The 12,582-nt window shown below is 34.8% G+C and overlaps 1 protein-coding gene across 4 annotated transcripts; it reads left to right on the top strand.

Moving 5' to 3' along the window:
* Positions 1 to 2,905: 2,905 nt before the first annotated feature.
* Positions 2,906 to 10,313, top strand: LOC149424786 (apolipoprotein D-like). Of its 4 annotated transcripts, XM_089647000.1 has the most exons (6): positions 2,906 to 3,045; positions 5,765 to 5,886; positions 6,430 to 6,560; positions 7,383 to 7,573; positions 7,965 to 8,112; positions 8,857 to 10,313. In XM_089647000.1, exons 2-5 carry the CDS (start codon positions 5,770 to 5,772, stop codon positions 8,102 to 8,104), a joined length of 579 nt encoding a protein of 192 aa, XP_089503126.1. In that variant the 5' UTR covers positions 2,906 to 3,045; positions 5,765 to 5,769; the 3' UTR covers positions 8,105 to 8,112; positions 8,857 to 10,313. The 4 variants fall into 4 exon arrangements, with proteins under 4 accessions (XP_089503126.1, XP_089503118.1, XP_089503134.1 ...); XM_089646992.1 differs by lacking the exon at positions 8,857 to 10,313 and having other exon boundaries at positions 7,965 to 8,247; XM_089647008.1 differs by lacking the exons at positions 7,383 to 7,573; positions 7,965 to 8,112; positions 8,857 to 10,313 and adding an exon at positions 7,219 to 7,375.
* The last annotated feature ends 2,269 nt before the right edge of the window (positions 10,314 to 12,582 follow it).

The raw sequence follows: 12,582 nt of genomic DNA, 5'->3' as shown, positions 1-12,582 counted from the left end.
GTAACCATCATAAAATAATCAATGATTCGGCTTCAGAGAAAATTGACACAAAAGATGCTATCGCAAAAATATCCTCGACAGTATAATATAATGCATCTTGCCTCGAGAAATAAATGTTTAATGCTCTATTATTTGCAAAATTGTATGATTTCATGGAAAACAGCTATCAAACACGTTTAAAACAACCATTCAAACGCCAGTACCAAACTTGATATTTTTAATTATCAAATAAAAGATTATTATTAAAAAAATACATATATTTATGTTAAGTAATAATTGTTGATTGAAATAATAGTACATATTGAATTATTCCGCGGGTTGAGAATAAGCCGACGTAGTTTAGTGTTTCAGAGCACCTGACCGGCAATTAGAAGGTGTGGGTTCAATTCCCGTCGGCGGCATTTATTTTTACTCAGGAGATATTTTCAATTTGTATGGATATTTCAGGCGACTAATTATTGCTTATAATAATGTAGGTATTTTTTTATTTTTTATATATTCAATAATATTGTTATTGGGTTTATAAAAACAGTTTATTTTTAAACAAGTTCTGCTGTGTAATTATTATTACGCGTGACAGCTGTTTCGCCCTCTGAAGGCATTATCAAACTGTGGGTAGCCCACTTACAGACGATACATTTATATTATTTCTAGGTAAGTATTTTAATTTCAATTACTGATTTCTTAATTGATACTAGAATTTATTAATGGTTATTACCCCAGCAAAGTTCCCCAATTAGTGTAATGTTTAAATTTGACGAATGTCTTTATGTTAGTTATTCCCAAACGATGAGAACCCTATGAGTCATCGTTTGGGAATAACTAACATAAGGACATTCAATCATAGTTCGTTCCGAGTGAGGAGCCCCGGTGGCCTCGGTGCTAAAAGTGAATCTATTGGCTCCGTGTTTGAAAGTGTGTGTGAGGGAATTCCGTGTACTTACCTATGTGTTAGTGTGTAACGTTCTGAAGCTTATAAGATATAACATTTGGTGCCTTTTATATAAGTTATTTTTTTATCAATCTTTTAATTTTTTATATGATTATATGTAGTTTTTAACGTTTGAGAAACATAGAAACGAAAAATAATCAAACCGAAACAATTAAAATGAAGTAAATGAGTGCATTGGAATTATTTAGGTCAAATTTGATCATAATCGGTCGCTAGGTGGGGGGGGGGGTATTTTAATATGCGCTGTAGTGTAAATCTAGCTCAAAGAGGTTTTTTTTAAACCCTTTAGATGCCAAAAAAAGTAAATAACGTTTAAATTCTGAGATTGAAAAATAATATATTTAAAAATAATAAGTGTTTTATTATCTTATTTTTTTATTCACAAATGGATATAATGATATCTGAGATTCCCGTGCTGAAGATTTTACTGCATTTTGGTTTTCCTATTCTCTATTTGATGTAGATTCACCAGTTTTCCGCTTGTATTACGTGTTTCTGGACACCGTGTACACAAGTACATAATATGTACCTGTATAATACATTATATTAATAAATTGTTTATTTTAGTCTGGTAGATACCGGGAAATTTTGCCGAGTAACGAAATCACTATAGTGGTAGTCCATCACTTTTTAATGTCACACATTTAAATGACAACAATACAAAAATTTAGTTATCTAATTCAAAAGACAAAAATTAGCACGACAAAAAGGAAAATAAATTTCCTTGTGGACTACCTTGTCTTTGGGAATGCTGTGTGGATGATTTTTTAAAGGAGAGAAAAAAAGTAAAAATGGGTCTTGAAATTACAAGAATTCATTCTAAAGCCAACTGTCGAACTCAAGAACGAGTCGTAAAAACGTCCCGTTCTCATGCGAGAAAATTTTTAGCCTTGTAGAGTATGGCACTAGTATTGCCACAGTATTGCGGGGTCTTATTCATTTACACATCTAAATAAAAAGCATTTGTATTGCTACGTAATATTTGTATGTCGTATTACTTCGTTCATTTGAAATTCTGAAACTGGAGTAATGAAAACTAATTTCTACAAAGTAACAAACTCCCATAAACTAAGAAATTTACTGCCAGTCCAGTCATAACTCAAAAAGTTAAAGAACGCTGCCGAAATTGTACATTTTTTACATCAAATTTGAGTTTCTCCGCCTTACCCTCCCCTACATCAATTCTTAACTAAAACGATTCAATATATATATATATTATATATACAATTTTAGATACATTTTTTGTTCATAAGCACAATTCCAAATTTCGAACTATATAATAGCCAAAAGGAACAGATTCCAAAAACCATCTGTTTTTGGAATCGGTACCTTTTGGCTAAAAACCAAATGTTTTTGGAATTAAAAAAAAAACATTTGGATTTTGGAATCGGTTCCTTGGTTAAAATAATAACGGGCGATCTAACAGCAGCAAAGTCAACGAGGCAATAAAACCATGACAGGAATAACGTTGTACATGAAGTTAGGATCAAAACTTCACATTTTTCGTAAAATATTTATCATTTTGTTTGTAAATTTTTCGTGTCGGGAAATTTTTAACCTGGAAAATTTCTTCTAGTTGGTCACTTATTGGTCTAAATCAAAACTTACAATATGAAAAAGGTCTTTAGATTTATAGGACAAGCTGTATGTTGACTCAGGCAGGACCTTAGTTTTATTTTATTTTATAAGAAGTGCACATTGTTCAGTGATTATCAGAGTTTATATTTACAGATTTTAATGCTCTCTTCAGCACGGAAATGGCGTTTTTGTGCGTACCCGAATTAATATTACTTACGTATACGAAAATAATATTCTGTTACAAGAATACGTAATTAACATTCTGATATCTTTTCGAAGATTATTTTTTATTTTTGGTATCGCGATTAGCATTTATTTTAATAATATGTTTTTAAACATGTTTAAACAAATGTTTTTTCGGTTAAAAATTTGGCATTGAAGCATATTGCCATCTAATCAAACAAGATAACGACTATAATATTATAGTCGCGCTTCGCAAAGCCAACGCAGTTCACCGAAACCTTCTAAAGAAACAAGTTGAAGAATAATTCTCCACGGCGACACTTCTTGCAAAGGTAAAATAAACATTTCATTTTTCTTTTTGATTATTTATATTTGTATTTTTTATAATAAAAATATACAATTTATACATGTAATACAGTATTATAATGTAAAACAAAAATAGCGTTTGGTGAAATATTATATATCTACCTAATGTTATTATCTTGTCATAATAAACATCCAGACGCAGAACGTACTCACTCACTCACACGTTTCGAGGCAAACTTGTTGCGGCCAGTTTGTTCATTCAATTTTAATACTTTACTCATTTTATAGTGTAACGCATTTATTTTCGGGTCCATGATAATCCATTGCCAGATGCAAGATGTAGAGTGATGGTCATTATTTTACCTCCTTGAGACAATTGTCTTTGAAGTTACTTGTAAGGAAAAAGATTTGCATGAAATCGACACTCAATCTCCTCAAAGAACCTCTGTAAATAAAATATGAGTTTAAAAATATCGAAAACATATTGTATTCAGCTAGAACTTTGCTAATGAAAATAAAAATTGATTTTAAAAACAATAAAATTTCAATTACAAACATTACCGCATGATTTAGAAAAGAACTTGAGTTTATTTTAGTTAGTTTATAAATTTGGGATTGTTCTCAACACCCGACTATGGAGTTGACCGCTTAAACAGTATTCACATCCCTTGAATATCACAAGCATTTTTTCTTATTATCCTCTTCTATCCGATAAAAACAAAAAAGGTAGAAATATCTAAATATCGAATAGCGAACAAGAAAAAAAAACACTTGTGCTTTATGTAAACTGTGAATTTGAGGAAACACATTTTGAAAAAGAATTATAAGTTTGTGCAACACTAAGTAACTAAGATTATAAAACTGGATCCTTCGTCCCTGAAAGCAACCCGGCGGCCGCGGCGGCGCACGAGTTCGCGAATCTCCACTAGCCAGTTCCGGAGGCTGTGATGTGACAGGTTTTGGTGTTATGCCATTGCATTGCGGCAGTGCGCATTGCGCAGTGCACCGGTTGACTGAGAGATGCAGATCCACGCAAACTAAACGTTCACACTTCAACTTAATACTTGTGGTTCATTTTATTATAATATTCAGTGAGCTTATGTTCGAGGAGCGCGATTGATTTTCAAGTTGAATACTGATTTGTTGATTGAAAACCAAGAAACGGAATTCGCTACGAGAAAGCCACCCGAACTTCTTGTTACGAAATAAAAATCGCGCTCGTGGATTATATTTTTGAAGTGAAACTTCTTTACGCGCGTCATGCAATTTCGAGGACCGGAGTAAAACCGACTCATGACCGAAACGAAAATGCGGGTACCCCCACCACCGATTAAAGTTCATTTGATCTAGTCAAAGTTTTGAAGTAACATATAAATGCTTCTTAGCTCATCCCGACAACTGGCGTTGGTGGTGTAATGGTCAGCATAGTTGCCTTCCAAGCAGTTGATCCGAGTTCGATTCTCGGCCATCGCACATTATTTTTTTGTTTTTAACGCCTTTTTCATTCAATATCTTATTTTTTAGTAGGTCAGAACATTTTTTAAAAGAAAATAATATTGCAAAATAATAAAAACACTTATCTCACTGTGATAAAACATTACTCCGCTAGAGCGCGCTTTGCGTTATTGTGTTGGATTAAAATTATTATCTAATCCGTATATTATGATAATTGTATTACATTTATTTAATTAATTTATTTATTTTGATAATATGTAATAATTTACAGAAAAAAAAATTAAAACTATCTCCCTCTGATAAAATATCCGTTCGCTAGAGCGCACTACGCGATCTTGTGTGGGATTCTATTTCTGTACATTGTACATTATTTTTAAAAATATATTATATTTTGGGTGTGATGTAGGTAACATTATAAAACATAACAAGCTCTCATATTTTCAGAACCTACATAATATAATCAATTTATGCGGCTTTGCTTACAGTTGGTGCTCAGCGTGGTTGGCTTTCAATCAGTTAAGCGAGGTTCGATTCTCGGCTGTGGCATTTTTGAAGTGAAACCTTGTTGAGGTGGGGGAGCCGCTCACGAACGTTCTCTCTCTTCTCTTCTTTCCTCTCTCTCAGACACCAGCGAACTGCGCCACGCCAAGCATCAGCTGAAACTAGAAGTTTCACTTCTGTCTTGCGTAGGCTTGACACACCCACTTTTTTAAATTTCCTCGCATGCTAGTGATGACTTATACTTTTTTTAATATTTTGCGTTACAACAAACCAATTCTGTTAATGTGTTCAAATCTGTATTGGAAATGAATCTAATAAGAGAAACATTACTCGAAAAACTCGATAGAAGCGGCTATGCCTTTTGTTCTCGTCGTTTATCGTAAAAGGTAAAAGAACGCTATAAATATATATTTTTAATAGTAATTTATTTTTGGGTTATATTGGGTTCAACACGGCACAATACCCCAAAATAAATTACTTTTATACAGTTGGCAGTGAGAATCTCAAATCATACTATTTTTTTTGATTATTTTTAAACCAGAATTTAATATTGATGTCCGAAACAGCTGACAAGTTATTTTGTGCAAATGACTCTTCAGCACGAGAGGTTAACAAATGAGGGTTGATATGTAATACATGTATATTTCATATTATGCAATATTCCATAAAAACTTTACAATTTTTTTTGTCACATTTGGCTTGTTTACGAAATACTTATTTAATACTTGGTAATACTTGCAAAGCATTTTTTGAGTTCTTGTAAATAAATGATGTCCCCCACTTTTACAGATAAAATGTTCTACATCGGATTTCTGTTACTGGCGCTTGCAGTAAACTGCCAGGCCCAGATTCCTTTCTTTGGATACTGCGATGCCAGCATTACGCCGATGCAAAATTTTGACCCTACGCGGGTAAGTATAAAGAGCCAAACCGTTGTAACTAACTAACCATCAGGCCGTTTCCCCGCAGGGGTAGGCAGAGAGAACGTCCCGCCAAACAACTCGGTTTTGGCACACACTCCTTGCCACATTCACATTCATACATCGTCTCATACATACTCTTCTATTGTTCTGACTCTTGACATGGCCCGACTCAAGTATCTGATTCACTTGGTCGTGCCATGTCTTCCTCGGGCGTCGAACAGTTGTATATATCTTTTAAAGGAAGTATTAACCATATCTAATAACTTTAGTAAAATTTATTTTCAATATGTAATCTTTAACAAAAAGGAAAAGTTCCACTGCACTTTTACACTCCAACACGACAACAAGATTCGCATCGCCTTCACAGTTGAAAATTTCTGATGAAAGTGCGAATATCTAAATAGCTTCGATCCTAAAACTCAAACATTGTTAAATGTCGAAACAACATGACCACTATCATAGAAATAATTAACTAAATGATGTATACTGTAGTTTTTATTTTAATAATTTAAATACGAATTATTTTTTCAGTACCTTGGAAAATGGTATGAGCAAGAAAAATATTTCGCGATTTTCCAGTTTGGTGGTAAATGCGTTACAGCAACATACAGCGATGCCGGCAATGGGGTCATTGGTGTCTCGAACAAACAGTTGCACATCATGTGAGTTGTACACTTCATTATTCAACGAAAATAAAACACGTTGAAATTTACTAGCCTACAGTTCTTTACATGGTTACAATGGTTACATATTCCAATACGAATACCAGTCACTCATCTCGATGCTCGCCTTCCATTTCCCCGAAAACTCCGCTTACGTTGTTGGACTGGGTTATTGATACCCAAACTTCACAACATAATCGTATTAACAGTACCGGGGCCCCTACAACCAAGACAACAGGTGGCGCCACTCCCTTCGAGGTTCCCCTGGAGGTTGTGTTCTCCTCCGTCACCATGCAGATTCCCAACTAAACATCTCTCAGTATTTGCATTAACAGCGACGACCCCGTACAACCATTGAATTCAGCCCGAAGAAAGCAGACGGCATCGCTTCCGTCGAGGCTTGCCGAAGGTCGTGTTCATACCCATGCAGATTTTGATAGCATATTGGGTTCTTGATACCCAATTCATACGTCACTCAATATTCGTATTTACAGTACCGGGACCCCTACAACCATTGAAGGCACCGCCAAGACAGCGGCTGTCGCCGTTCCCCTAGAATCTCGCCTAGAGGTAGTTCCACTCCTTCCCGCTGCAGATTTCGGCACCGTATTGGGTTCTTGATACCCAGCCATAAGTCACTCAATATTCGTATTTACAGTACCGGGGCGCCTACAACCATTGAAGGCACCGCCAAGACAGCGGCTGTTGCCGTTCCCCTAGAATGTCGCCTGGAGGTAGTTCGACTCCTTCCCGCTGCAGATTCCGGCACCGTATTGGGTTCTTGATACCCAGCCATAAGTCACTCAATATTCGTATTTACAGTACCGGGGCGCCTACAACCATTGAAGGCACCGCCAAGACAGCGGCTGGCGCCGTTCCCCTAGAAGCTCGCCTGGAGGTCGTGTTTCCCTCCGTCCCGCTCCAGATTCCGGCACCATATTGGGTTCTGGATACCGACTACACCTCGTATGCCGTTGTATATGCATGTAATGGCTTTGGAATTTTCCATACAAGTAAGATTTTATTTACTGTTCTAAAAATACGTGAAGAGCCTTATTTTAAGGACTCGAAGTAATGATTTAACTTTTGGTGATAGTCCAAAAAAAGTGTGAAAATACTTTGTCAAAAATCCGGTTGAAACCGAAGCAAATGTGGTTTGTGTTTTAGCCAAGAAAATGAATTGTATGCGGTGTCCCTTCTATCCTTTCATAAAACAAGTCAAGCAAGAGTAATTTTGTCAATTCTGAGAATGTGAAAGTAATTTTGATGATTCTTAAATGACATATAACAAATTATAAAAATAAATCACTGGTGGGTCGGGTGAATTACGCAGAGAGTAAATAGATTTTGACCTAACATATGAGATATTGCAATCAATAAACTAAAACACTTTTCTTCTTTCAGAATTCGTTTGGCTTCTGACAAGAAGTCGCAGCGCTCCACTTGAAGTGATGAATAATGCCTATTCAGTTCTGGACAGGAATAATATCAGCCGTGGTTTCCTCATCAAGACCGACCAAGTTAACTGCCCAGCAAATAATTGAAAGCGCCTGTACGTGTTATTATTAAAAAAAATTTTTTTAATAATTAATTGAACCTATTGAATAAATAATACACACTTATTGAGCTATGTAAAACCACTTCAAACCATATTTAAATAAAGCGCATCACATTTACCAGATATAAATCTCTTCGATTTATTTATTTATATTTATTAATAACGCCTTTCGGCTTTTATATAATGTAACTTATAGTATAGGACACACCTGCAGCATGATGAATTAGATTTGCGAAAGGTATAAAGAGCCCCCATGAGAGGATAACGATAATAAATAGAAGCCAAGAGATTCTGTTCAAGTAACACAACGCCAAAATCATATTTCTTTAATAATTCATAATTCTTATCAATTTGGGTCGCTTGTGTGGGGACTAGGGAGGTGAATTTAATTAAGAACATCTATTAATCATGAGTCTCGATTTGATTTTATTTTATTTGGAAAACCAACAGTTATAATTATTACAAGGTATGGTGTAGTATGTGTTAATTATTTAACCAATAATAGGTTTTCACTTAGGTATTTAATTATTTAGTGAATATATATAATATTTATGTAAGAAAAAGGTTACATTAGCCTATAGGGATGGAATGGCGGAAGGGAGGGGTTTAATTTAATTGGGTTTGTCAAGTTTTAGTACTAAATCTAAATTATACTTTGATCTACTTACATCTACAACTTAAATAGTTGTCATATGGTTCGGATTGATTCTTAACTATTCACATTGTCATTGTTCACAGTTGCTACCTTGTCGTCACTGAGTTGGTTCTGTGCGTAGGCCGAAGTCCTAGGTGGCTGCTTCTGCAGTTCTGCAACTCAGGCCCCCGGCCGCGTCTGGTCACCGTGCTTTCTTCGCCTCACGCCCAGCATTACGTCGCCGAGGATAACATATCTTGAAAATCACTTTCTCTAACTCGACTGTAACTTCTTCGGCGAGGAATGCGTACTTCACCACCACACCTGTCTCGGTCTCCTCTCTCTCCCGCCTTGATCTTGACTGTCCTCGTTCCTGAGCTCGTAGGACCTGTCGCTCTACCCCGCACTTCTCACTTCTTTGTCTTTGGGCGCACACTGCGGGAGTCACTCAGTTTAACATTCAAATTTATTTGTGATGAAATTTGATTCGTCACAAGGTATATATATATATTTATATATATTTTTTTTAATTTATTTAAATTTACATAGTAAGAAAATGTTTCAAATAAAAGTTAACATGTTTTCCTTTACAAGAGTCAAAAACTCTTGTGTAAAGGGAAAAAATAAAAACTTAACTTACATATGAAAATAGAAGAAAAAAATATATGAAACATATAAAGTGAAGAGATTTTAATTTTTTTATATAATAATATATAAAGTAATATAGTGAGATGTCATCGTCATTCTAATTCACTAAATTATTTAAGGTAGCGAAGTTTATTTTCTTTTTCAATTTATTGTAGTCCGGTTCTAACCTTATTTCTGTCGTTAGTTGATTAAACCACACCACTCCAGTGTACGTGTAATAGTTTTGTGCAAAACTGGTGTGCATTAATGGAGTGCATAAGCGACCCATTGTATTTTGCCTATTGCTCTCAACACGAACCATGGCATGGTGTGACTTCTTATACAGATCTTTATGTATTTGAAGCATTTTTTGTAAATGTATTTTTTAGTGGTGGGACTTGGAAACTCTTGGAAGTCTTGGAAAAGTTGTGAGGTTGGGTAGTCTGATTTATGATAGTTTTTTTATTAACAGCCTTTGAGTGATTTCCAGGGGTAAAATTGATGATTTGTAAGCTCTCCCCCCATGCAACGATACCATACTGTATAATTGAATGGGCTAGAGCGTAGTAAATATTTTTAAGAATTTTTAAGTGAAGGCGATCCAATACCAAGTAATGCAAAATCAGGTGTTTTTGGTTTGAAAATTTGATTGCTTAGAAATACTACAGATACTTTAATTAAATACTGCAAGTAGAACACATCTTGGCCTTGTCAGCAAAAGATCATTTTTTTGATAAAACTTTTTACAAGCTTGGAAAAAAATAAAGCATCAGACCTGAAGAAAAAATTTCTAGTGCAAAATATCCCATTTACAAACCCATTTTTGTAACTTTTTTAATTGTATAATGTGGGAAATTCAATTTTTTTATTCAATTTTTGGAGGAAATTTTCATATATGTACCAGAACCTCACAAAATAAAACAAAATATGCATTTTCGCGTTGTTTATTTTTACACGAATATTGATCGATTTTCGGGGAGGTGGACATTGAATTTGCAATTGTAAAATAATTTCTATGCCGTCTACATAGGGGTTTCACGCTTTTGTATTTAGTTACCGCCCAGTAGAGATGGGCGAAGCGGCTCAGTTGAGGGAGCCGGTTCACTAGTTCCCGTTCACTTGAAAGATCCGCTTGTGTTGCCAGCGGATCTTGGCCTAATGTCGCCGTTTTTCAGTTGCAGTAATTCTGCCCCACAAATATTCTGCGTGAGCGTGATTCCTACTTTCATTATTCGAAATCCATGGGGGGGGTTGTTACAGAATTTCTATAAAACACAATTCCCCACAAAAAAATTCAAAATACATACTCCTCACGGGATATTTGAAATCCATGGGGGGGGGGGGTTGTTAGAGATTTTCTGAGAAACATAATTCCCCACAAAAGTTTTCAAACTACGTACTCCCCACAAAATATTCACCGTCCTCGAACGAGTGAACCGGCTCATCGTTCGCGAACAAGTGAACCGGCTCATCGTTCGCGAACGAGTGAACCGACTCATCGTTGGCGAACGAGTGAACCGACTCACACGAACGAGTGAGTCACTACTGATCCGCGAACGAGTGAGCGGCTAATTTGGGAACCGGATCTTACGGATCCGCAAAAAGATCCGGTTCACTGAGCCGACTCGTTCGCGAACGACTCACTTCTACCGCCCAGCGCTGGCGGTATGAAGACGTTCTTTATCTTAGTGCCGCTCTGTTCTGTGAAATTTTTTCAACTAAAATCAGTTTACGTGTAATCGTTTTTTTTTAATTCCTAGTTTTATACAATGGGGAGGAAAGATAATAAAAACTGGGTACGCTCCGTGGCACAAAAAAAAAATAAAAACATGCTGGAATGTGTAAGTTCAAATAATTTTATTCATAATTAGATACCTAGAAACAATAACGCAAGAAATATTTGTTTATTTTATGTTATTATGTTAAGAAATCAAACAGATATACACAAAGAATAATAACAAATATACATTGCAAAATGAACGCACGATAAAATAAGTTACAATCATAATTTAAATATACAAAAAAATTTATTATAAATCGGTCATCATCGATTATCGAACACAATTAGACTATTAGGTAAGATATACTCATGGAGTAGGAATTAATTTTAATTTTTTCAATGCATGCAATGTTTTTTGTAATGTAATGTATCTAAATGTTTTTTACAGGCCTCTACGTAATCTTTCCCTAAAAAAACAATTAAAAAATACTGCTTTCTGATTTCTATCTGTTAATGAAAATGTACAAGTATTTTTTACACCTAATTCCTAACTATAATTAGTGTTAAGTTTTGATTGGAAGGAACTTGTAAAATGATAACACATCAGAAACTTTAAAAGGACTCTTGACTTTTATTTGCTCTGTTTCTAATTACATTGTGAATATCAGGAGATCCAAAACTACCCAAGACAGACCAAGGAGATTGTCTTTACTATTAGAAGCGTTAGCGAAAGAAGAGAGCGGTACAATGAAAAACTGATCCTTTATAATCTCACTTGGGAGTTTGCACCTACCGACATCTATGCATAATTTCTACAACTAATTATCTTGGTTGCATACAATTCAATTTTATCTACTTGGAGAGGTGTGAGTCCTAGATAAAAACTGCATTATTCAATTTTAAACATATATCCCTCCAAAAAAACGATTAGCAATACAGTTTTTTTTAATACGCAAATAAAATTACTAAGAAATAACAATACTAATAAAATTACTTATAATACTAAGGATAACTGACAATATTTATAACTTTAAATACTTCACACCATATTAAATTAACTAACAATTCATATTTTACTAGCTCTAATTAAAGTTAAGATAAAGAATCAAATCAATAATTTCTATAATAATAAAACATTTAATTTTAGGAATACAATACAATGATGGTTGGGCCAGGTCTTCCTTCCAGGATGGCTAATTTTATATAACAATTTGAACGGGCACTTGCAGTGTTCTTCACTTTTCTTTTGGTTAAATTTTCATCTTGACTTTTCACTTAGACCAATTTCTCACTATAGTTTCACAAGAGGTCACGACCTCCACCACCTTTATTCATTTTGCATTTTTTCTTTATTTTTTTTTCTTTCTTTTGATTGTTTTTCACATAAAGTCTGATTTTAAATTTCCCAGCTTCTCTGATATTTCTTCTGCTTGTTAGCACCACACTGTGTATTGGTGTTGCCGGGTCGCTTTTTATTTTCTCT

Source organism: Hesperophylax consimilis, chromosome 3, assembly GCF_061612785.1.
Source record: "Hesperophylax consimilis isolate HC1 chromosome 3, BYU_Hcon_1.0, whole genome shotgun sequence".
Lineage (NCBI taxonomy): Eukaryota > Metazoa > Arthropoda > Insecta > Trichoptera > Limnephilidae > Hesperophylax > Hesperophylax consimilis.
This window is presented reverse-complemented; position numbering and strand designations above follow the sequence as displayed.

Excerpts from the sequence above, each read along its gene's own strand:
- LOC149424786 (XM_089647000.1), top strand. The coding sequence starts at position 5,770 with ATGTTCTACATCGGATTTCTGTTACTGGCGCTTGCAGTAAACTGCCAG. Across the intron at positions 5,887-6,429 it reads AAAATTTTGACCCTACGCGG|TACCTTGGAAAATGGTATGA; the intron begins GTAAGTATAAAG and ends TTATTTTTTCAG. Across the intron at positions 6,561-7,382 it reads AACAAACAGTTGCACATCAT|TACCGGGGCGCCTACAACCA; the intron begins GTGAGTTGTACA and ends TCGTATTTACAG.